Genomic DNA, 27,163 nt, shown 5'->3' on the forward strand with positions numbered 1-27,163 from the left:
AACACTTCTAATTATATGCGGTTCCTGATAATAAAAAAAGAAATGTCTCAGTCTGTGCGTCACGCTGTTGCTACTTGCCTGTGCTCGAATAATTACATATATGTGGTATGGAATTTTGGGCTGGCTGGTGAGCAAACAAAATAATGTTAAATATAAACAAAGCTTTTAATTAAATACAATTTCAACTATAATGTACAGTCCGCAGCAAAAAACCTGCAACATGATCATGTAAGTTTATTGTGAAACGACGAAGTCTTTTGCTCCAAAATAAGTGTGCAGGGGAGGACGCCGAGGTTTCTCCTGCGTGATTCGTGCCACTTAGACGTTATGTTGATTCCCTGGGATGTTAGGCGTAGTTTCATCAACTTACATGCTCATGTTACACCAGGCCGAAGGCCCGGAAAAACAACTTTTAATGAAAACAAGACCAACACACACTTGTTTTATATATTTATTTCCGATAAAACAAAACTAATTACAAGTTTCTTGTGCAGTTATCACATCGAAAATATCAAAAATAACATTAGACCTATAAGCACCTAAATATCACAGTCAGTAAGCGATACAAAAGATCAAGAGAGCACTCAAATCAAAATATACACATAGATGCCTGTACAATCTTGTTCAAACTTGCATTCTCTCAGAAAGGATTCTTGTATCGAGAACTATGATTAACAGGAAGGAAAGTAAACTCTACATCTTAACCACATAAAAAAAAAAAAAAAAAAAAAAAAAAAAAAAAAAAAAAAAAAAAAAATCGTCTACTATCTATTCTTTCTATTGGAAAAGGTATTTATAAATGTAAGAGGAATTGTAGGTAAACGTAACTCTACGACTATTAATTACAAAATGATTCTTACGCTCAAGAAAATTAACGAGCTTGAAATAGATGGCTCCTGTTCTAAAGGGAGTGCGAAAATTTACACATGGCAGCACAAGTCTATTATTTTTCCGATCGGGTGTGGCAGTGTAGCACCACGAGGTTAGTACCTGTTGAAAATGGAGAGAAAGCAAGAAAAAAGATGTCGGCTGGACGTGTGTCGTGTCACCAAAGGGACGCCTTTTCCAAATGAATTCATCACTTATGCTAACTCTGTACTTCTGCCATGATTGAAAATATGAAAGAAAAACACTTGAGTATTTGACTTCACTATCTATAACATATGAATCTTTACAAAAACGACAAAATAAACTCGAGGAACAAATTTATCATCATCGTCTTGAACAAAAGCTTTTTACTGAAAAATGAACAAAGACAAAGAAAGAAAAATCTAAATCCTTATTTCTCTTCTTATCCCATTCTTTCGCGTAATTATCGATTTCAATTAAATTAACAAACAAAAATATTTGTACATCGTACACAGTGCCTCACTGTTCATTGTTCCAGTTTCTGATTCCCTTTCCTCTTTGTGAACCTCTATTTCCATTACCATTACCTCGTCCTCTTCCTCGTAGATTTCTTTGCCCACTATTATTCCATTCTTGTCTTCTCCCTCTGTCCGAATAATACTCTCTCCGATCTTGCTGTCTATTGGTTCCTTCGTTATTTCTTTCCCAGTGGCCTTCATTTTGGTTTGAATAACCTCCTCTTCCACCTCTGTATCCTCCTCGACCTCTGCCTCTTTCATTTCTGAAAGGTCTTCCGTGGGATATCCGTGGTCCTTCTCTTTCTTCGTTATTTTGACCAGAAGTTTCACCTACAACAATATATTGACATAATATACACGAAAACAATAAAAATTCAAAGCAAATTACACTGTAGCTCCAAGAAAACAAAGTCTTTGAAGGAACTGAATGTAAGCACACTTAACTTTTGTGAACTACTTTCTTTTGACCTAGCCACAAGTTTTTCCGTCATAATATTCATGCAAGCACTCACAATGACTGATACTGACACAAAACTACACTCTTTACTTAGTATTTTTTTTTTCTTTCTTTCATACACTATTGACAAGACGCTCAGTTTCAAAGCTACAAGATGCTTCAATATGTAAATGTAAGTACCTTTTTAACCCTTTTGACTACCAACGGGATACATGTGTCCCATGCGAATAATTCTAACATCGTTGGGACTTTGTTTTTAGAAAATTCTTTAAAAAAAATGTTCTCCCACTGGATCAGATGTGACCAGGAGACTATGCTTAGTTTCCAAAACTGTGTACACATATGTCAGGAATATCCCACATTAAAAGAGTCGTACATATAAAAGAATGTTCACATTTAAAAAAAAAAAAAAAAAAGAAAAAAAAAAGGTAGTCAAAGGGTTAATCACACTATCCATGGATTTGGATAGGATATTGATCAAAAGTAATATTGACCAAAGCTTCAACACACACTGTATTTTAAACTATAATGTGTTACAGTTTTGAATATCTATGATATATATCTGATGAAATATGGTAGATATCCGACACTATACAGACTCTTAACTGATGGTGTCTGATGAAGGATATGGTAGATATCCGAAACTGTAACACATTATAGTTTAAAATACAGTGTGTGTGGAAGTTTTGGTGAGTATTTCTTTTGTTCAACTACCTCTTATTTTGATTTTCATATGCCCAAATCGTATCGTTTAACCCTGTTTATCAGCGTACCTCTTGTCCGTCAATAGTATTCCTTCCACTCTTCATTATGTTTCTTTTGCTATGGAGGCACTCGCTACTTTTCTCATCATTATTTATTTATTTATTTATTTTTTTTTAATTTACCTATCATATCTATGGTATGAATCTACTTTCTGTCAGTTAAATTTCAGCTCTTGATTCCATAGAACCACGCCTTTCTACATATGAAGCTCACTCCTAAAATCCCACTTTCCGGCTACCTCCCATGTCTAGCCTATCATGTATCTTGGCAATCAGCTAACCACGTTAATCTTATCAATACATATATCCAGAGTTAATTCCCTGATATGTAAAGTGTGGTCCCTGAAGTTTCTTACGACGTGCGGAGTGAAAATGCAGCCCCTACTTTGGTGCTAATGTTACCAAGCACTCCCTCTGTTTTACACCATTATAGATGCACCGAAAAACCCTTGACACGTGAATAGTGGCAACGCCGCTGCGAGCTATCAGAGACCACTTGCTGCTCTATAGTAAGGGTTGATTGTTGTCTTTTGCTATTGTACTGAAAATAGATTTTATGAGAAAAAAAAGGAGGAATAAATGGATATGATCAGTTGAAAAAAAAAAACTGATAGTGCCTTAGTAAATTATAAGAAAAAGCTTTAAAATGAGGAATCATTAATATGTTTTTCTTTGGTTATAACGACTTGTCCTAAGGGACGATGGAGATAGAAGTTAATGAGACTTTTTAATTATTAAAAGAAAAAGTTCTTAATATAAAGTTAAAGACTAATAAAATTTGGTAATATAATGAGATTCAGGCTGGCAGAAAAGGAGGGAAAAGATCACGGAGGCAGCAAGGAGGATTACTTAGCCATGTGGAAAGGAAGGAATGTCGGACATTGGGTGAGAGATTTCCACATTCTCCTGTGAGTTCAATTACTTCCATTAGGAAAGACAGTTAAAAAAAACTAAGCTATCGTAGTTTAGTTTCCCAGCGAAAACCGTTTTAGTAACTAGTAACTCAAATATTATGCAAATAATCTCTCATTATTATCATTTTGTACATGGTGTAAATAAAATTGTGGCTAAGCATTATGAGGTAAATTAAATCCTTTTACTTTACTTCTATAAAAAAAGAGATTAGAACTTACCTCTCACGCACTAATAAACAGCGTGGGATACTGGTTGATGGCAAATAATATAATCTAATATCATATGCCATACCTAACTCTAAATAGTTAATTAAACATTTTTATTAATCACTATAACACTAGAAGATACTCTAAATTTGTTATGTGATTGAGTAAGAAAACAGCTTAATCATAAGAAGAACCAGAATTACTCTGAAGTGCAAATTGTGTTTTCTATCAGTGTTTATTAATTTAAGAAAGTGTTTAGTAATCGTTTCTTTATAAGGATAAGTGATTTTCAGGTTCTTAGCTCTCTTTCTCTCTAGCTCCATTATGTATTAAGCATAAAGCTATCTTACACACGGTAAAATGTAATACGTTGGAGTACTTAGTACAATAATTTATGATGTCAGTAAACATCTTTCCGCTCGAAGCAGGCAACCGTAAGAACGGAGAGGGCGAAGCGTTTAGTAAGTGTATGAAGTATTAGCAGTGTGCATAAATCTAAGAGTGGTATATTTTGAAAGCCACAAAGGTTTTGTGCTCCTGCCGCCACTGTTTGTACAATGTCACGTAGCCTCATTTACTGTTTATTACTATAATTATCATCATAGGTTTTCTACCATTATTGGCAAGTCATTTGCCGCAATTGAGAAGCTTCCATGCTACACGGCCTTCAACTAATCTCTCTGTCTTCACGTACGATTTTTCTGTTTTGATACCATTCATCAACTGTAGCCGCCTCCGTCCCCTCCCTCGCTCTCCTGCCACCACACTTTTCATGATACAGTTCCTTCTCACCTAATTCCCCAAACACTTCTTCTTCCTCTTTTCAATAACATCTAAAATTGTTCTTTTCTACCCCGCCTTTTCTAACACCCTCTCATTCGTTTTCCGCTCGATCCAGCTAATTCGCTCCGTTCTTCTACACATCCACATTTCGAGGCGTAACAGAATATCTGAGATGGAAATAGCAACTATAAACACCTGGTAGCATGAGGCTGATGGCTAAATATACGTGGATGCATTCAAAAGTATACACCATTATTCTATTGCGCAAAATAAACTGGTCTCCTTTCCTTACGTCTAAAACATATTTGTACTGAAAAGTACAATTCGGTACTCTGCAAGTATGCCAAAACGTGCAAGGTTCACTGAGTCAAGGGCATAAACAAGATTAAAAATATAAAACTAGTTATGTTACTTCTTTCTTAAGAAGAATACGAAATCATTCACGTCCCAGGGATATGCCCTGTGGGCTAACAAGAAACACCTTAAGTGCGAGGTTGGAAGTGCAATCTTTAGTAAGGCTCACTTGAAAATTTAGTGTGAACAATGATGACAGAAAAAATATTAGCTGCTAATGTCTTACCATGTACATCAGGAGGGCGACAGCAAATACGTGTCCGGGAGGTGCAGAGATCAACCTTCTATGAGATATATGTATTACACTTCACAAAATGGACATCTCCACATTCATGAAATGTTCAAAACAAACCATTAACTTGCACCATGAACACCGAATGAGAAATAACGCGACACAGTGATCACAAATGTTCGCACCATCAAGATCGAAGTCGAATTTCTTGGGAGTTACAAACCGTTCAGGACGTTCAGCTAGGTATCTACTTTTAAAGAATGCATATAAAATCATATTGATGTAACAGGGATTGTGAGAACTGATGAAATGTGATGACACCCGTTACACCAATGGTTCTTTAAGAGTGGATACCTAGCTGAACATCCTGAACGGTCTGTAACTCGCCTTTGCCTTCGATCTTGATGGTGCGAACATTTGTGATCACTGTGTCGCGTCATTTTTCATTCGGTGTTCATGCTGCAAGTTAATAGTTTGTTTTGAACATTTCGTGAATGTCGATGATGTCCATTTTGTGAAGTGTAATACATCACATAGAAGGTTGATCTCTGTACCTCCCGGACACATTTTCTGTCACCCTCCTGATGCACATGATGAGTCATTAGCAGCTAATATTTTTCCTGTCATCATTGTTCACACTAAATTTTCAAATGAGTCTTACTAGAGATTGCACGTCTGACCTCGCACTCAAGGGGTTCCTTGTAAGAAGACGCATGACTGATGAAAGTGATTGGTTATGAAAGAAAATGTGGAAGAAAATTATGAATTCAAGAACCCACAGATGATACGATGTCCACCACAACTCTCACGGACTGTGAGCTTATATGAATTCCCGCTCGGACCAGAAAATAATATTATATGTATTTATTTATTTATTTATTTATTTGTTATCTTGCTTATACTCTTGACTTCGTGGATCTTATACCGAAGATGAAACTGGAAACGTACACTATGTTCTCTCTCGTCACAGGACACCCATACCAATACGTTAATCCAATCTCTCAGCCATATCAGTATCTTGTAGGGCCAAGAGACTTTTGCCGCAATGAGGTTCGGAACCCTTCGAGAAAGACTTTCCAACCAATTTGTGATACGTGTCCACGGGAATTTTTGGCCCATTCAACTTCAAAAAGCGGTTAACAGCTCAGTGGCTTTTTTTAAGGGGGGGGGGGGAGCATGGCCTGGCGTTCCAACTCATCCCAAAGGTATTCAATGGAGTTGGAGTTGGGACTTTCGGTTGGCCAATCAAGTTTTTCCACACTCACGCCCTCGAACCATGTATTCGTAATTGCTGTCGTATGACATGAAACATTGTTATGCTGAAACTGATATGGGCCAATACCGAATTGTGCCCATAATGTCAATAGCGCATAGTTGTCTAGAATTATTTGGTATGCTTCGGCATTCATATTTTCCCAAACTAAACCGAGATCGAGACCGTACTAAGAAAACCAAGACCACCATGATGCCACCTCCGTCGAATTTCACCGTGGGTACGAGGATAAACAGCGTTCTCCGGGCACACGCCAACAACCACATACGTTCATCGGATCACCATATCTGGTAGCGCGATTCATCGCTCCATAGGACGGATTTTCATTGTTCGAGAGTCCAATGGCGGCGTTCCTTACACACTGTAAACGACAGGTCACATTGTAGGCTGTGATATGTAGCTTGTAAACTGCTGCCGACCATGAAAACCAAGTGCGACGATCTCCTGGCACGACGGTACGATCACATGCAGCACTACTGGAAGCCGATCGAAACTCTTGTGCAACCATCTCTAAGAACGCTTTCCGTTTTGACTCACGACACGTTACAAGCATTAATCGTCAAGATCTGTTAATATTTTCATTTTAATGGGCCTGGGCCGGCATGTCATAACCCCCCTCCCCTCGCTTCCACTTCACAATAACATTCATTGTCGACCGGGGTATATGAAATTCGTTAGAAATCTAATTGGTTGATTGTTTAATACTATAGACTTCAATGACCATCCCTCTTTCCGTCTCACTCAGTTCACGTCGTTTGTCCATATTGACTGCTGTAGCTGATATGCATATATTCTCAACCAGCAACGTCTTTTATAGGTTGTATGACGTGTACGGACGATCCCAAACATTTTTTAGTGGTGTCCTGTAACGAATGGCCACATAGCGTATATCATATTCTAAAATCAAAAATAAACTGTACTTACCATTAGCAGCTTGATCATTGCTTGCCACTATTATTCGTTGTTTCTTGGCCCATCCTAACCACTTCTTCCATAAAGGATTGCGATCTAAAGCTCTCTCATTGCCTACAACAATCAGGCCTCGTTTAGCTCTTGTCAGCATTACATTCATTCTGTTCGGATTCCCCAAAAAAGCCAGCTGACTTTGAGAATCTGTTCGCACTGATAAAGGAAAAAAAGTAAAGAAAATAAAAACATTTTTATTCACCAATTCAACAAAAAAGTTCCCATGTGATACTTCACCGAAAGTTTGTCGGTGTTGTTTTGAAACACCCTGTGATTCCTGACACCAAGATATGACAAAAAGTATTGACCAAACTGGTGCACAAATGCTTCCTTTCGGGGTTATAGGCTGCCGAAAATATGAAAAAATGAACTTTAAAGATCCATAGCTCCAAAACCATGGGGCCTACCATAGTTGGGTCAAGACTTCACTTAGAAACTAATAAGTGCGCAATCCAAATATCAATGTTTCAGAATTCTCGGTACTTCCACAACAACTTTTATAGGGGTAGTTGATGTGTACTTCAAATTATATGCCCGTAACCAAACTCCCTCTATAAAAATTGTTGCGTGAGTACCGCAGGATTCTGAAACATGTATTTTTGGATAGCGTACATATTAGTTCCTAAGTGAAGTCTTGACCCGACTACGACAGATCCTATAGTATTGGAGCTATGGACCTTTAAAATGTATTTTTTCATGTTTTCGGCAATTAGTAACTCCAAAATGATGAATTTCCGCAGCCAGCTTGGTCTATACTTCTTGTTTTATCTTGGTGTCAGGAAAAACGTTGTCGGTGTTGTTTTGAAACACCTTGTATATATAAAATAAATAAATAAGAGGACATGTGATTTTAAATAACTGTCAATTTAAAACAAAACTCAAATATTTTCAGACGTGGTTCAACATTGACCACATAAATTATTTTTCAATTTGCATTCCTACACATATCACAAATAAATTCATCACAAAACAAGATGGAAAATAATTAAGTAAGCACCTCCGCAAATCATAAACAGGGTGATTTACAGAACCTTTCGTAAAAGTGAACTTGGTGCTACACCGAACCATGAAAATTGAGATTGATACACTATGCAGCTTACGTAATATTTCGCACATCCCGTGGAAAAGTGTTACAACTCAAAAAATGGAAATTTTGAGTTATCATCGCTCAAAAGCGAATAGAGAGAGAGAGAAGCGAGCTCCACCTCGTGGTATTTTTGCATAAACGTAACTAAACAAATTAACACCTGGATGGCAGAAATACCAATATTCCAGGGAGTGATTTTGATAGAATAACAAACCTTAAAAGTCATGTTCCCACAAATGTGTAATTTTGACTTGTAAATCTTCCCCCGGGTGTGCGATTTGTCGCAGATTTTCATATCGTTCAGTAAGTAAATTACACAGACACCATTAGATTTATCCAAAATACCGTTTCTTGCACAACAGAAAGCAAAACTTTCTAACTAGTAAAAGTCCAGTACTTATCTAAAGAAATCTCACGAACAAATGATTGGTTGAATTGAAGCTTAGCGTCTCGTTCAACACCGAGGCTATATAAGACGTAAACCCACACTTTAATGTAGATTCGGAACCACATGAGCCCCCACCGCCAATCCAACCCGGGTCTCCCGCTATCAATGTTCGTGTGTTAAATCATATAGTCACGAAGGGAACTTTAAGAAACAAACAGTTTTCTCAAAAAAAAAAAAAAAAAAAAAAAAAAAAAAAAAAAAAAAAAAAAGCATTGGTCAACCAGTCAGTGCGATAATTTCTCTGGATTTTCACATTTTACTTTTTTTTTTTTTTTTTTTTTTTTTTTTTTTTTTTTTTACCTACGAAATTTCCCTCAAACTACGAACATTGCGTGGAACCAGTGTCAAATGCTTCGGTACCCACCTAGCACGCAGTTTCTTACAAACCCATTTGAGTCATAATAATTTCATGCAACAGGGATCGGGAAATCTGCGGGAATTGGCTACTGAATTCAGTTATCGTGAAACGACGGGTCTCCAAAACGTGCTGTCGCACCAAGTTCACAAGCTCCTCCGTCCGCCCACTCTGTAACTCAGAAGCTGGTTCTCACACATTTCCCTATCTTTGCTGGACGGTTTGACAACTTAGGTAATTCACTCAGAATCTTGTATCAAAAATAAATAAGCGTTGACATTATTCATCATAACAAGGGGACACCTCTGGTACGAGGTGTTCATGGTTTGATCTCCAGCCACCCAAGTTTGTGGTGGGCAACATCGTGTCGGGTTTTCTCGGAGTTTTCCCATTCCTCACACAATCTCATTCCACCAATTCTTTCATAATCTTTCAGTTTCATTAGTTATCCGTCTCCTTTATCCTACAGGGCATAAACTAGAAATTTCAATTCACTAAATAACTCTACACTAATTTGTCCTAAACCGTGTGTAAGTAATGGCTATCCACCTTAAATTGCTGAATAATTTGTTCACACAGATGCTTTAGGTAAGTATTCGAAGTAATAGTCCCTCAACTTTTTTGCTGTTTCTCAGTAGGAAATAATTCAATACTTTGTTGAAGGCATTGAAACATGTAAGATTTGTTCTATCATGTGGTAAGGTTTTTATGCAGCCATTGCAGATAGTGAAAACAAAACCGCTTTTTGGTAAATCCTGTCTACAAAAGTCCCCTACAATTGGACTGCTACCGCTACTGCTCTGTCTGTCTGCAAACACGTAATAGAACTTCAAGAGAAGCTTAAATCTAAGTTCAAAAGCAAGCAAATCGGTAAGAAGACTAGTGTGACAAAAGATCTCTATGGGCATACATCAAGAAAGAAATTAATAGGCATTAATTAAACTAGGTTGGATTTCATTGAAAAGGAACAATTTCATATTAAACAATAAAATTCCACCAAGTCTTAAGCAGAAAATTTTCCATGAATGTATTCTATCTGTTTTATGAACTGAAGACGTGAATAGTAGCCAGATAACCGCTGTCTGCAACGCAGAAAGCTATATGCTAAGAAGCTATTATCCCAAAGATCAGAAAAGAATTACAGAATCAGGAAGATGATAAGAATGACCTTTATATATATACTTATTAATATTTGTTGTCAAACTGATTGTGTTGTGAGCTGTGTAGCCTTACAAGCGAAGCCTACATAAATTTGGAACGAATGAAGAATTATTTGAAAAGAAATAAGAGCACAAGCAGACATTACATTATAGACCTACCTTTAAAAATATGTTTCGATTTCAGAATTTAAAGAAAAGAATATTCTATTGCAAAATTAAACCTAACTTGGAGCCGATCTTTGTCGTTTTATATCTAGATTAGAGTTAACCTTAATAATGCAGAAATTACATCACTTACCTGCTGAAAATATTATAACTTCTCTTTCTTGACCTTGAAACCCATCCACTGTGGATACCTTCACTTGATCAGTCTTCAGCGAATCATTTATTTTCTTCTGCTGTGCTTTGTAAGGTGTTATGACCCCTTAAATAAATATTTAAAATGTTTTATTGTTACGAAATTATTATAAAAAGTAATATTTCGAACAAGAATTATCGGATATAAGTTAATGTGTCGATATATGTATATTTTATAGTATATCAGTGCACATGAAATATTTCAAAAATGTTCCTCTGGCTGGACATTCAATGGTAAACTTCAATTTGTTTTCTGTAAGATTATTTTTTCCGTGTTTTTCTATTTCCCCATATATGTATTGTATAAATAAGCTGATATGAACGGAGGAAAAATATAAATGGTTATGATGATGAAAGAGGGGTCCTAAAGTTACAATTGGTAGAAAATATGTCATCAAATATTACTTAACTTACTACAGAATCGACTGGCCAAAATACGTTGCACCTACAGAAAAACAGGTGTGTGCAGTGCAATGCCGTGGAAAATCAGCGCCCGGGGCGAGAGTATACGACGGCGCTCGCGTACATATGAGTGAGGTCGACAGACCATCTGCGAAGCGCCACCACGGGTGGCACGAAGCGCAAGAAAATTTTCAAAAATAAACAGTTTTTCCTTAATTTTGAGCACTTTTTATTACTTTTTTCCTTCCATTTTATACATGTGAACATGCATTTTCCTAACATGAGTAACATTATAGGACTACTTTCTACAGCAGGAAGAGGATTTAAGCGCACATTAGTTTATACTGGTATGTTCTTTCCTTCTTTTCTTTTCTCCTCCCGAATTTTTCGTCCCCTTATTCGGCGCCCGGGGTCGTTCCCCCCTCCCCCGGCACGGCACTGTGCATGTGCTACTTGGAAAGCTTGTCAGTAAGCCTAGAAGAAGGAAGAATCAAATAAAATAGGTGGAAAACAACAATTCTGACTTGATTGGCTTGACACAGGATGGGATCCAGAGGCGAGCTTTTGTTTCTGTGGCGTAAAGCTTACTTTTTTGCGGAGGGGGGAGGGGGATTTAACAGTAAGAACAAAAGTGGTATTTCGATAGCATAATTGCAAATGGTGAAGAGGAAACCATTTCGCAAGTATTTCTCCAGACTCACAATAATCGACAAAATTAATTATCATCTACAAAGCTAATATTTTATATATTTTTCAACTACCCAATGAATTTAAAACTAAAATTATCTTGTACAGATTGTTTCAAAAATTATAACACACTGTCAAGGATATTTGAAAAGTTATAATAAGATTAAAAGAAAATACAAATGTTTTGAGGTTTCATAGCATACTCATACGATCAAAGCAAAATCAGGATAAAACAAAATACAAGCAATACAACGGAGCAAGGCTGAACAGTTAAAGGATATAGGTGATACGGACTATGTCTGTAATATACCATTACAGTTGAAAGTAATGGCAATTTTTTTTTTTACGCACCCTGTACCTAGTAATTTTTTTTAAATTCAATTTCGGTTTAGTTACACAATTTATTTACTCTCTCTACTTCGAATTAAATATAATGAACCCAAAGGTTTCGTTAGTAACCATATTCCCACTGTATAATATATTTATTTATATTTTGATTAAGTGTAAATCCCATTTTCTGATATATAATTTGAATAGTTACAAGGTTTACCATTCTGACGTCATACCGAAACATAGTTCCGTTATTGGATATAAATTTCCTTAATTTCAGACCAATGTAGATTTTGGCCAGGTACCTAATTTTTCCCTCACCCCCTCTCAGTAGTCCATAGTCACTTTCAGATCCGGTTATATCTGGATTTACCAAATTTCCATTCGCTTTGTAATTTCCGCGGCTAAAGTTTTCGTTCTGATTGGAGGAATTCTCCTACCTCTGGCTTTTTCGGCGCAATGTTATTAGAATAATAGAAGACACCTTACGAGACGCAGCTTATATTTTCGCCTACCTATCTGCGTTAAAAGGACTAGGATTTTAATAGAATTCAGGTAAAAAATATGATTTAATTTCATAATTGAACACTGAAGGCTGTGTAGGAGCCCCAAAAACAGTGGAAAAAGCTACATTTTTCGTAAAGAAACAATAAGTTAGTGAAGCATCCAGTTCTGTTTTTCTAGGAAGCCATGTTTGCTGCCCAGCTATAATAGCAGAAGTGAAAGAGTGACTTTATTTTTTTTTGTTATTCCAAATTCAATTAGGGATTAGGGACATTACGACCTGATTAGTGCATGTTGGTCGTGTATACAGTAAATGTGATTTATCATTATTTATTTCGTAATTGCATGTATGTAGTAGGTTTGATAGTACTGTAAATAATCATAATGGCAGCTTAAGTTAGTTCAAAAGGGCTCCTATCCCCTTTTCTGAATTAAACCAGTTCTAGCGGGGGAATGGGTTAGTTATTGTTCGTTTTAGGGCCTTTTCCCCTTTCAGGGGAAGGGTCCCTCCATAAACCTCGTTAAGGTGCCCCCAGGGCATCAATTTTTGGCAATCATTATGTAAACAATTGGTCAGGTCAATTAGACCTAGTGTTACTTTTCTCATTTTTGACCCCCTTTAAATTAAATAGAGCCGACTGTATATATCGACGAGGGAGTAATGTATTTTAAATTTAATGTGTTAGGTTATTTTCGTCAACATGCATGTAACTAAATGGTGCATGTTTAGTTTAGTTAGTTGTCTTTATGTATAGTACTAACAGTGGTGTATGTAGTTAGTAGTTTTGTGTGAGTGTGTGAATTTTCGATTTGGACAGTGTATAAATATGCTTTAATTTAGTACCATTTTTCTAACATAAATAAACCAGAGTAAATATTAAATTTCTGATTAATGAGTACAAGTATACATTTCAGTACACGGTAAATTATGCCTCCACTACAGCGGTATAGCGTCAGTTTTCGGTAGTCAATTGTTTGTTGACAGTACGACATCGCATGACTTAGTGATTTAGATTGTTTGATTTTGGACAGTTATTCTCAAATTACTTCCCGTGGACATGGTTTTCGGTTCGGATGAGTATACCTTCGTATAAAATAGCATGAGATCTTACTGTACTGAAAATTTCAGCTTGCTAGGTCCAGTAGTTAATGAATAATCCGCTGAAATAAAGAACACCTATTTTCTTAATAGAAGTAAAGCCCATATGCTGTTACTGTTTGTTTGAAAATGTAGTATTAAGTTCTCTTTTCCCGTAGCTGTAGAAAATTCCATTGTTGCTTCAGTTTTATCAACAAATCAGAAATAGATTAATCGTTGACAATTTAACTTTCCGTAAATCCATGTATGATTTTTTTTTTTAAAAAACCTGCAAGGTAAATACAATTTGGGTGCTTCGAAATAAAGAGTACGTGGTTCGATGAATGTGATCGTGTGGTGGTTTGAGCGTGATAGATTGTGATAGTTATATATATATATATTTTTTACTGCGTAATGTAAATATGTGTATGGCCTGCGTGTAAAATGTACGAAATAGGGTGTTTATAAAATATTACTTCGTGCGAAAATTAGTAGATAATGAATGAATGTAATGATATGTTAATAATATGATATATAATATGAATGAAATGATGATCCCTATATTTAAATGGATAGGCCTAGTGTATGTTTTATAGTGAAAATATGAACATGTTTACGAAGAAAGAAAGAAAAAAAAAATCTCTCGCGTTTTGACTTCCACACCAGTGCATTCATCCAACCGAGTTTGCTACTTGGATAGTAAATTATAGTTGGGAATTGTGTGTTACTTTGCATTTATGTACCTCCTAACAACAGCCCCAGATCTTAAGCCTTTCAATAGATAGAGTAGCATCATGTGGGAATTACTTCTAAAGGTTGACAGAAATGATAATTAAGAAAACCAACTGCTATATCCTGTGATCATCGAAAAGTACAGGTTTCGGTCATTTGTACCTTTAGCATTCATTGCCTCTCCGAGATTTTTTTTTTTGTTGCTTACCTTATTTATTTATTGTGCAGTGTTCATATAACTCAGTTCGGACTATCCGATTAAATTAACTGCTACTAAATTAATATTTATGTTATAGCGTACCCGGATGTCGACCCCTAGTCCCCTTAAGTATTTTCGTTTCTTTTCTTAGTTTAATTAGATGAGGGAAATTAACGACATCCCAGACTGTGGCGTGTCTGCGCGGGGTAGCCATCGGTGATGTTTCGGTAATTGAAATCACCGATCCAAAATTCAGTTTATTTATTTAATTTTTTTTATTTTTGGCGAATTACTAATTAGGGATACCTTAGCTATTACTCTAATTTCATCCCTATTCTGGAATCTTCTAGTTTCCAAGAGGTCGGATGATTTTTTTTTTCTGTTGAAATTCTAAATTAAGACTCTACTCCAACCTTCCGGACGATTTCCGGGAACCTGCTGGTTTGGGCCGGATACGGGGATCGGATTTCAATCTTACAACCAAATTCTTGTGGGATTGGGATCTGATGGACACAGAACTTGCATCCTTGGCAGCAGGGCGTTCCTTGAGTCTACGTATTTGAGTAGACCACCCTTTTGGCATGTTAAGAATATTTTGGCTATGGATTTGTTGAGATAGAAATTCGACTTTTGTCTTTGTAGCGTTAGTTATTTCCCACTTAAGTCTTTGGCGCCACTATTTCTTCGTCTTCCTTCTTCACTATCTCTCTCTGTCTTCATTACTTCGAGATTTTTTTTTTTTACTTTTTCAACCTTCCCCCCCCCCCCGGTTTCTGAAACTCATAAACATACAATATTCATTTCACTTATTTCGATCGTATGTACTAACTGAGACATCGAGGGATGCAATTCGTGGAGGTATTGCAGCACATCTCAGGACCATTTTCGCGATATTCAATCCACCACGGGAGAAATTGACGGGAAGGTACACTATGCTTTCAGATTCCTAGAAACCTTCGTTATTCATTGATCATACAACTTATATCAATTGATTACTGATTTCTGGTTTTTATTTCTATTGATTGGTCATATAGTGTGTATGTATTATTAGTCTGGGCCCACTAGTTTCCAATAACATTGATTTTTTTTATATATACATCTATATATGTGCTTACATAGTTTTAAAAGTTACGTGCCTGCTCATTTTGTTGCATTTCCACCTCTTATGTTAACTATTTTTTATATATCTACGCGGATCTTTAGTAAATTGAAAATGATTATTGATTATCGGGTTTATTCATATGAAATACAATGTTGCAACCTTATGAAGGAAAAAGGTGAATGTTGATAGTCAGGGTTTTTGTTTTGTCTTTGAGCCAATAAAATATAAATATTTATAAAATATGAATACTTGTCGAATATGAACGGTTATGTAGAATTTAAACGTCGACGAAATACTACGATGGATATTAAAGTGAAATTTATTGTATTGAATAATATGAATATATATATATATGAGTATGTATGTAATGGGCTCGGTATTTACCCTGGTTTTGTTTAGGTTGCCATAGGTTTTTGACACCCGACCTTTACCAACTATTTGTGACATATAGTGTTACCGCGTATATTGTAATAAATTACATTTTGTTGAGTGATTACTGATGTCTGTAACTATTAAAGTTGAATATAATGTTAAATACCGCATGTAAGTAAAACGAGTAGCAGGTCGTAAGATAAGTAAAATAACCCTAATCCTCATCCAAATTTATTCGCAAGATCAAAGTGAAATTAATAACCTACGAAACAGTGTGCCCCACCAACGAATCTTCTATCAGTAGACTCTGAAACAAATCCTTCTCCTACGATCAGAAATTTAACTATTCAGTGTCTAGAATCTTTTGACTACAAGATCTATACTATAAAGAAAATTACTGGTCTTAAATTTAATGAAGAGAAATTTAGTTGATAACTTAATGTGAATACCGGAATATGGAAATATGTTCTCAATGTCTGTGACTGGATTCAAAATTTTTTTTAACCTTGATAAACTTTGAAATTTTATATTGAGTGCGTCGAGTGACAAAATGAGAAATATAAATATATATGTGATATGAAGCGACTATTTGTCTATAGCTAAAACAAAAACAATTAAACACTCTCATGGACACAAACCACAGTGCAAAAGAGAGTTGGAAAAAGGAGCTATTATCGATGTGAGAACAAAGACTCATAAAATCGTCGAAATGTCTCCTCTTGGGACAGAGACCTAATAAAATGCTATTAAAGTATTTTTTTTTTTAGAATGATTAACCAATTATATATATATATATATTTTTTTTTTAATTTATTTTTTTTCTTTCGTTTTCCGCAATGATATATATATATTCATTACACTGAATCCTAAATGTATTGATCTGTGAATCTCCTTATTTTTGTTTTTTTCATTTTTTTTTTTTTTTTGTCAAATTCTCTTTCATGTAATTCAACTTTTAATATATATATAGGAAGAGAAATGTGTTATTTGGTCTTGATAAAATTAGCGAATTTCTATGCATGTTAATGAAACATTCTTTCCATGTATTAAATTTTTCCCTGTTATGTCCAACTAATTTTTCTTCTATTGAAATGTAATAAATGTATATAGTAATGTAGTTAGGTTAGTTTAATTTAACTAAATACAACCCGAAGTATACATTGTCCTGTATGAATGTGTGTGTGAGTGAAATGTAGGTTTAGTATTAAGTGCATCCATTATTTTGACATATATGTGTGATTTATTATAATTAATGGTAGTTATCAATTAAACTCATTGAATGTTAATACTAACTTAAGTTGGCTCTATGAAGGAAGTAAAAAGGACTGAAGTAGCCTGAACGAATGATCAGCATGGGAGAACTGTGAAAGTCAAAATCTTCTACGAATATGTGATACTCTGATTTTTTTTTTTTTTTTTTTCTTTGTGGTCGACTCTAACATGCCATCAACTTCATCGTTTATTTTTCAAATATTGGATATTAGTGGAAATATTGAATAAACTGTAAAATTAAACTTTCTCATCTATCTCAGATCTAGATCGGGATAATTTGGTAGTTAGGGTTAAATGGATCTAGATCGGGGATGTATGGGTTAACATGTGTCTACCCTTGATCACCTTAATACCAAATATTAACCCAATAGCTATTGGAATTCGATAATTATTCACTTTCTTTACCATATTTTTCAAAATATGCAGTAACAGGTTCCTTTTTATTACCTTCTTACTTTACCTCTTTCCTCTTCTATTTTCCTTTTCCTTTTTTTTTCATCTTCTTCTTCTATATTTTTATTTTTTAATAAAACTGAAAAGGGGGGTCGTGACTGGGAATCCTAGAGATAATAAACACGGTCATGTATTTAGTTATTTTATTTCATTCTCTTTAGAAGTCCGATAAAAAGTTTTTTCGTTTCGATCGAATCTAGTATGTTCAAAATTAAGAAACGGCTAATATATTCCAACGTAATTAGACATAAGCTGATAGCTTCATGAACATCCCCACCAGGGGTGAAGGATTCCCACTTACGACTTATTCTTTTCTTCAAACAGTTTTAGACTGACAAGCAGTGACAGGATTCGTTGTTATGGAAACGTTTGTTTCTATGGCAACGGCCCCTCCCCCTTTTTTCAGTTTTAGAGTGGCGACACGTGACAAGACTGTTGCCATGGTAACCATGTTTACTGTGGTAACGGATCTGAAAATGCTTATTGAATAATACCAGTTATCATGCCAATCAGTTTGAATTGGTGAACCGCGATAAGAATGGTTGTCATGGCAACGTTTGTTTCCATGGCAACGGATCTCAGTTTAAATGGCGACCGATAGATTTGAAATTTTTTTTAAGAATGTCAAAGAGTGAGGTTGAAGGCATGTTGAATTGATTATAACATTGAAATTAATAAGAGAAATTTTATAGTCAAATGAAATAAGTAGAGTCGTTGGCTACTTTGTCATTTTTGTTTCCTTTTCTAAGGGGGAAAAAGAGAAGGAGTGTCAAATTTTTTTCTAAAATTAGAATTAAACGCTAGAAGGGTTTCAAGGAAGGAAAGAGAATGGGAGTCCTTTAAGTCATGAATAATACTTGTCTGGATAGTGAATAAGTATTTTATAGTATATGTGTATTTTGATATATATCCTGTCTTTTGTAAAGTGTAAAGTGTCTCAAAGCTATGGCAACAAAAAAGGTTGTGGTGTCACAGGGCGAGTGTGAGGTCACGTGCACTCAATGCACATTAGATGAAAGAGAGAAAAGATCTCGCGCCCCGCGAAGATTAATTAGATGCACCGGTTGTGGACTAAAATGGATCCACTTTGCTTGTTCCAATTTAGATGACACTGCTGAAAATGCAGAAAAGGTGCAAACCGGCGAAATAGAAAAATATTGTGAGGATTGTGAAAAGGACCGAGGCCAAATATCTCCAGCGGAGATATCTGACCTCGACGATGAGGAAAAAGATGAAAATCACAGTGATTCTCGGGATCAGACGGCAAACCCGAAGGAAGGAATGTCATCTGGAGGGTCTGACACGTCTGCATTAATTCGCCAGATGATGGAAATGATGCATGAAAAATTTTCTAACATGGAACAAAATAATACAGAAATGAGGCGTGAGATAAATCAGAATAGTGAAAACTTAAGGCGTGAGATAAATCAGAAAATAGATCAGAATAGTGAAAACTTAAGGCGTGAGATAAATGAGAAGTTTGATACCTCGAAACGAGAGACCGACGCTCGATTCGAGGTATTAAACAATAAATTTGATCAGATTTGTTTAGACTTTGCCTCTTCGATTAGTAAATTGAAAGAGCAAACGTCTACTGAATTGGAGCAGGTTAGATACCGGGCCCAACAGTCTACCGAGCAGCTCAGAGACGAAACAAATGAGAAACTAAACGAAATAGATGTAAGGTTTGAGGGTACAAACAAAAGATTTGGTGACATCGAACGAAAGGTTGAACAGCAGCAGGCTGAAATAAGTAAATTGAATGTTGTAATATCCGACCTATCAATAGAAACTAAACTAGAGTCGGTTGATCAAAGAATTAGTCGAATTCAAACTGAGGTAGACAGTATTAAGGGGAAGATTACTAAACTGGAAATCGTCAAGTCTGACATCTCCTATCCTTTTCCTGATAGCGATTCTATAGGGAAAAATTTCCCAGAAACGAGTAACGTCCTCCCGGGAAAGAGTCAAGTGTTGCCTGATGCACGGGACACAGCAATGTATTGCTCCCCGCATCAGCCAACCTCGAAATCATGGTTGAGTAATTTCGATGTACCGATGCAGTCGAGTGTTGTGACTACAACAGTCACTAGCGTAAATGCTCACTCTACCTTTGGAATGGTACAATCGTACAGCGTGCTGCCAGGAGGGGAAAGGAGATGTGCCGGACCGTCGGTTACTACCGTGGTGGGTCCTAAGTTTGAACCTTACATGGTCAACACAAATTACAAAACCTCTCTTGGTCATATGGGAGCGTTCAGTTCAGTGACCACTCCGTCGGTGGCAAATCCGGTGACAACCCCAACTGCTCAGGATAACGCGTTGATTCCACTGGATTCTTTTCCTGCCCCGCATAGTATGAGCTCTAAAGTTTCCCTCCGGGATATTGAACGTTTTCCCACTTTCGATGGGAACATTACTAACGGGTTACCTCGAGTTTTCCTGCGGAGACTGCAGCAATATTTAGACATGTACAAACTTACAGATGGGGAACGCCTACAGATAGTTGAAAAATGTTTGATCGCCGCTTCGGGCGCATGGTTTGCTTCGGTTAAATACCAAATCCGGACGTTTAGTGATTTTTTGATTCTTTTCAAAGAAGAATATTGTAATGAGCACATCGAACGGCTCCAAAAGAGAAACTTACAATCACTCCGGTATGATCGCTCCAAGTATGGGTCCCTCTTGGACTATGCTTGGTAAATTATCGAACTATATTATCAGATAGCTGAACATCCCTCTCAGGCTGAACTTGTAGATATTATAGTTAACGCTCTTCCACCCGATGAGTCCCGGGCCATAGCGTCCCACTTGTGCCAAACGGTGCGAGAAGTCACCTCACGTTTAGCTGCCTTGTGCGGTAAGGAAGTTGGTGGTCCACCAAAACGATACTTCGCCCGACAGGCAAAGATTCTAAAACCGACGAAGACGAAGGTAACGGCAAGTTGCCAGACAGATTTCCTGAGTTATACCCAAGCTGGATCTCGTTATCCTAGTGGGTATGGCTCAGAAAACAACAATAATGGCCGGCGACTGTTTAGGAATCGGCCCATGTTCAACAATCGCCGGAGTTATCGTCCCTATGACCGTACCAACATGGCATCGAACCCGGATAGGGGCGATAACACCAGGAGGAATTTTAACAGGACGTACGGAAGAAGGGAGAACGGTAATAGTCAGGGCAATAATAATAGCAATAATAGTAACAATAATGTAAATCGACCCCAGAATTCAATCCATTCGCAAGTGCGTGGTAACGGTGAGCCTAGAACAATATTAAATGGGAGTGATAGTCGCGAAACTGCGGTAAAGTCGACAAACTAACGCCGCAGTTACCTGATGAAATGGGGGAGGATAACTGCGGGTACATACACCCCATTAACTACAAAATGCAATATTCTAATAATAGTAAATCCGAGTTTCAGATACAAGAATACCCCTCACCAAATTCCTTAGAATTTATAATAAAATTCGTAATCGATGAAGAGCCATTTGCGGTGGGGGAAGAACGTTATTTCTCGGCATCTCCCAGCCTAAAAGGAAGTATCGGTGGCGTTGAACTTGTTGCTACCATCGATAGTGGTTCGGAGCTCTGCCTAATGGACTGGGAGGTGTGGAGAAGATTGAAACAGCGCTTCCCTTCTGCAAAATTAAGGCCGTACACGGGTCTTACACTGGGTGCATTTGCTGGGAAGGAAAGTTTTTCAGTTCAAGGGGTTCAAAATTTCAATCTTAATATTCAAAACCATATTTTTGAAATAGCTATTTTTGTTATTAAATACTTGAGAACGGATTTAATCTTGGGTTGCCCATTCTTAGATAAGTTTCATTGTATCATCGACCGTGAAAAGAAAGAAATTCGTATGAAAGATAGTCTCGGGAATGCAGTTACTGTTTCAACTAATAAACCAAATGTAATGTTAGTGGGAATACCGGAAAGAGAGATTGCAATCGGTGAGTCAGGGCGGCCAGTGATGGATCAGCCCATGCTTGACCCCAGGTTTATCTGTCAATCTGCTTGTGCAGTGACGCCTCTCAATGGGGGAGAGGTTAACAGGGACGATCAGCTGGATCTATTCCTGAACGCCGAATGCAATGTCTCTCCACAAGACATCGACACTTACATTACTACTCGGGATGACTTACCACCACCAATTAGATCAGGTCTCCGTAAATTATTATTACAGTACAGATCTCTCTTCTCCGAGTACCCACGTCGTGTTAATGCGCCTCCATACAAAATTCAACTAAAAGATAACGAACCAGTTGTAGGACCTTGCTATTCTGTCCCACAAGCAATGCAACCCGAGTTTGAGGCCGAATTAAATAAATGGTTACGGTTAGGAATTGCTATAGAACAGATGTCCCCATACAGAAATCCTATTCATGTTGTCAGAAAGGCCTCTGGGGGCGTACGTCCCGTTTTGGACCTCAGGGCGACCAACTCAAAAATTATTTCTCCACAAGCACAGGTTGAACCAATAGACGATTTATTACATCGTGTTTCACAAGCCACTTGGTTCTCATCTTTTGATGCATCTAGTGCCTATTATGGGATCAGTTTACACAAAGAATCATATCAGTGTACTAGCTTTGTGTATAAAGGAAGGCAATATTGCCTTACCGTTCTGCCACAGGGATTGAAGAGCAGTCCTGCTGTTTTTCAATCCGTTATGACTAATTTTTTCAACGACTCAACTCGTTCTTTTGTAGTTCTATACCTTGATGATGTTATGGTAAAATCGGTCACGGAAGAAGAACACTTATCTCATTTAGAAAGAACCTTTGAAATTTTCAAGAGGGCAAATTTTTCCTTAAATTTTCAAAAATGTAAGTTCTTCGCACGGGAGATAAAATTTTTAGGTCATATCATTAGTGGCAAAACGATAAGAGTCGACCCTAAATTAAACGAACCCATTCGTTGTTTTCCGGTTCCGAAATCAAAGAAGGCATTACAAAAGTTTCTAGGTCTCATAGGGTGGAGGAGAAAGTTCGTACCAAACTTTTCTGGACTTACCGCTAAATTATATCAGCTACTAAAAAAGGATCAAAAATTCACATGGAACGATGAAACATTGGAAACTTTCCATAAGTTAAAAGAGCTTATTAGCAATCCGCCTGCTCTAAGTCAGCCAGATTTTTCCCTGCCATTTCACATACACAGTGATGCGTGTATGGAAAATCTGGCTGGCTATCTTGCACAATATCCAGCAGGTCAAGAAGATCCTAATGTCATCGGATATGCTAGTCGACGGGTAAAGCCTTACGAATTGTCTCTGTCGATATCTCAGCTGGAACTACTGTCCGTTCTGTTCCTATGTGAGCACTTTGAACAACATATCATGGGTCGTATCACGCATGTTCATACCGATAATGCAGCAGTTACTCATGCTTTCACTCAGAAGAACCTTGAACCAAGAACCACCAGGATCCTACTTAAATTACAGAAATTTGATTTAACATTTCAGCACTGTCCAGGCCGCGAGAACATTATCGCCGATACACTTAGTAGGTACCCGCCTGAGGTATTGCTTGAACCCGAAACCCATTATGTGCATTTCCTAACGAAAACACAATATGCTGACATTGATTTAAATCATATCAAGAAAAATCAAGAAACTGATGAATTATGTCAAACGTTCTTAAGGCAATTTGAAAATAGTGGTAATCAGAATAGAATCGCAATGCATTGTGGGTTAATGTACATAAAACCGTTGCGAGTTCAAAAATGGCTTTTAGTAATACCTCAGGCTTGTCTTCACCAAATTATCAGTATTGTTCACTCCACAGGTCATTTTGGAGTTCAAAAATGTTATCGCTTTTGTCGCGCAATCTTTTATTGGAAAAATCAAAAAGCTACCATAAAAAATTTCATCCGAAACTGTATCCAATGTGCGGAAACAAAGTTCGCAAACCGAACCATAGCTCAGCAAGAATATCACATAAGAGCAAATGTACCCCATGAGACTCTGGGGGTGGACCTTATTGGGAAATTACCACCTAGCCAGGGATACTATTATATTTTATCATTAATAGATATTTACTCTCGTTTTGTTACTTTTCTTCCGCTCAGAAAAGCTCATACCAAAGAAATAATAACGGTACTAGAGAGAAGATATTTTCACCTTTTACCATATCCTCAAGAATTCTTAAGTGACAGGGGACCACAGTTCCAGTCCAAACTGTGGCAGGATTTCTGTGCTAAGTATAAAATTAAACACAAGAAAACAGCTAGCTATTCTCCTCAGGGTAACAGCATAACAGAACGCAGCCATAAAGAGCTCAATAGGTTAGTTCGGTTATGGTGTAATGAAGATCAAACCACCTGGAATAGATATCTTGTAAAAATACAGGACCTTCTTAATAATTCTTATTGCTCAAGTATTGGTTGCACGCCGGCGGAACGCTTTCTGAGTTACTCTGCTGTTGACAACTACCGGAAGGTGTTCCCATGGCCAAAACAATTAGATTCCGTTGAAAATAGGTTTAAATTTACTGAGATAGATATAAATTCGCGAAACTCTAGTAAACGATCAACACATTCTGTTACTCTGGAAGAAGGTCAACTAGTAATGCTGAAATTACACAACTTATCGTCAATAATAAAGCAGGAATCCGCCAAATGGATGAAAATTTTCACTGGCCCGTTTGTCGTGAAAAAATTGTTAAAAAACTGCGCTGTTTTGCATAATCTCAAAGGCGAAAGTATCGGAACTCACAATTTTCGAAATTTAAAGATTTTCAATTGTACAGAAGATAAACGTAATGAATTACTCGCGCAATACCCCAAGTAGATATAATATACTGTCCTAGTGTGACTGGTAATGTTTGAATGGGATGAATGAGTGTGTTAATTTAACAAGCATCATTAGTTAGTATTCCCAATTAGCAAAATTTTGTTATTCTAACAAAATTTTGTTAATGGGCCGGGGAAAACTGTAATATACCATTACAGTTGAAAGTAATGGCAATTTTTTTTTTTACGCACCCTGTACCTAGTAATTTTTTTTAAATTCAATTTCGGTTTAGTTACACAATTTATTTACTCTCTCTACTTCGAATTAAATATAATGAACCCAAAGGTTTCGTTAGTAACCATATTCCCACTGTATAATATATTTATTTATATTTTGATTAAGTGTAAATCCCATTTTCTGATATATAATTTGAATAGTTACAAGGTTTACCATTCTGACGTCATACCGAAACATAGTTCCGTTATTGGATATAAATTTCCTTAATTTCAGACCAATGTAGATTTTGGCCAGGTACCTAATTTTTCCCTCACCCCCTCTCAGTAGTCCATAGTCACTTTCAGATCCGGTTATATCTGGATTTACCAAATTTCCATTCGCTTTGTAATTTCCGCGGCTAAAGTTTTCGTTCTGATTGGAGGAATTCTCCTACCTCTGGCTTTTTCGGCGCAATGTTATTAGAATAATAGAAGACACCTTACGAGACGCAGCTTATATTTTCGCCTACCTATCTGCGTTAAAAGGACTAGGATTTTAATAGAATTCAGGTAAAAAATATGATTTAATTTCATAATTGAACACTGAAGGCTGTGTAGGAGCCCCAAAAACAGTGGAAAAAGCTACATTTTTCGTAAAGAAACAATAAGTTAGTGAAGCATCCAGTTCTGTTTTTCTAGGAAGCCATGTTTGCTGCCCAGCTATAATAGCAGAAGTGAAAGAGTGACTTTATTTTTTTTTGTTATTCCAAATTCAATTAGGGATTAGGGACATTACGACCTGATTAGTGCATGTTGGTCGTGTATACAGTAAATGTGATTTATCATTATTTATTTCGTAATTGCATGTATGTAGTAGGTTTGATAGTACTGTAAATAATCATAATGGCAGCTTAAGTTAGTTCAAAAGGGCTCCTATCCCCTTTTCTGAATTAAACCAGTTCTAGCGGGGGAATGGGTTAGTTATTGTTCGTTTTAGGGCCTTTTCCCCTTTCAGGGGAAGGGTCCCTCCATAAACCTCGTTAAGGTGCCCCCAGGGCATCAATTTTTGGCAATCATTATGTAAACAATTGGTCAGGTCAATTAGACCTAGTGTTACTTTTCTCATTTTTGACCCCCTTTAAATTAAATAGAGCCGACTGTATATATCGACGAGGGAGTAATGTATTTTAAATTTAATGTGTTAGGTTATTTTCGTCAACATGCATGTAACTAAATGGTGCATGTTTAGTTTAGTTAGTTGTCTTTATGTATAGTACTAACAGTGGTGTATGTAGTTAGTAGTTTTGTGTGAGTGTGTGAATTTTCGATTTGGACAGTGTATAAATATGCTTTAATTTAGTACCATTTTTCTAACATAAATAAACCAGAGTAAATATTAAATTTCTGATTAATGAGTACAAGTATACATTTCAGTACACGGTAAATTATGCCTCCACTACAGCGGTATAGCGTCAGTTTTCGGTAGTCAATTGTTTGTTGACAGTACGACATCGCATGACTTAGTGATTTAGATTGTTTGATTTTGGACAGTTATTCTCAAATTACTTCCCGTGGACATGGTTTTCGGTTCGGATGAGTATACCTTCGTATAAAATAGCATGAGATCTTACTGTACTGAAAATTTCAGCTTGCTAGGTCCAGTAGTTAATGAATAATCCGCTGAAATAAAGAACACCTATTTTCTTAATAGAAGTAAAGCCCATATGCTGTTACTGTTTGTTTGAAAATGTAGTATTAAGTTCTCTTTTCCCGTAGCTGTAGAAAATTCCATTGTTGCTTCAGTTTTATCAACAAATCAGAAATAGATTAATCGTTGACAATTTAACTTTCCGTAAATCCATGTATGATTTTTTTTTTTTAAAAACCTGCAAGGTAAATACAATTTGGGTGCTTCGAAATAAAGAGTACGTGGTTCGATGAATGTGATCGTGTGGTGGTTTGAGCGTGATAGATTGTGATAGTTATATATATATATATTTTTTACTGCGTAATGTAAATATGTGTATGGCCTGCGTGTAAAATGTACGAAATAGGGTGTTTATAAAATATTACTTCGTGCGAAAATTAGTAGATAATGAATGAATGTAATGATATGTTAATAATATGATATATAATATGAATGAAATGATGATCCCTATATTTAAATGGATAGGCCTAGTGTATGTTTTATAGTGAAAATATGAACATGTTTACGAAGAAAGAAAGAAAAAAAAAAATCTCTCGCGTTTTGACTTCCACACCAGTGCATTCATCCAACCGAGTTTGCTACTTGGATAGTAAATTATAGTTGGGAATTGTGTGTTACTTTGCATTTATGTACCTCCTAACAACAGCC

The 27,163-nt window shown here is 36.6% G+C and overlaps 1 protein-coding gene across 2 annotated transcripts in view; it reads right to left on the minus strand.

Moving 5' to 3' along the window:
• Positions 1 to 438: 438 nt before the first annotated feature.
• LOC145694410 (uncharacterized) overlaps positions 439 to 27,163 on the minus strand; it is a 124,766-nt gene continuing 98,041 nt past the window's right edge. For both annotated transcript variants that reach the window (XM_081770607.1, XM_081770606.1), the window contains 3 exons: positions 10,666 to 10,791; positions 7,276 to 7,473; positions 439 to 1,697 (listed from right to left, as the gene is read on the minus strand). In XM_081770607.1, coding sequence (XP_081626733.1) covers positions 1,369 to 1,697; positions 7,276 to 7,473; positions 10,666 to 10,791 — 653 coding nt within the window. In that variant the 3' untranslated portion in view covers positions 439 to 1,368. The remainder of the gene's footprint in view (positions 1,698 to 7,275; positions 7,474 to 10,665; positions 10,792 to 27,163) is intronic.

This window comes from Thermobia domestica, chromosome 9 (assembly GCF_964235325.1).
Source record: "Thermobia domestica chromosome 9, izTheDome1.hap1.1, whole genome shotgun sequence".
NCBI classification, from domain to species: domain Eukaryota; kingdom Metazoa; phylum Arthropoda; class Insecta; order Zygentoma; family Lepismatidae; genus Thermobia; species Thermobia domestica.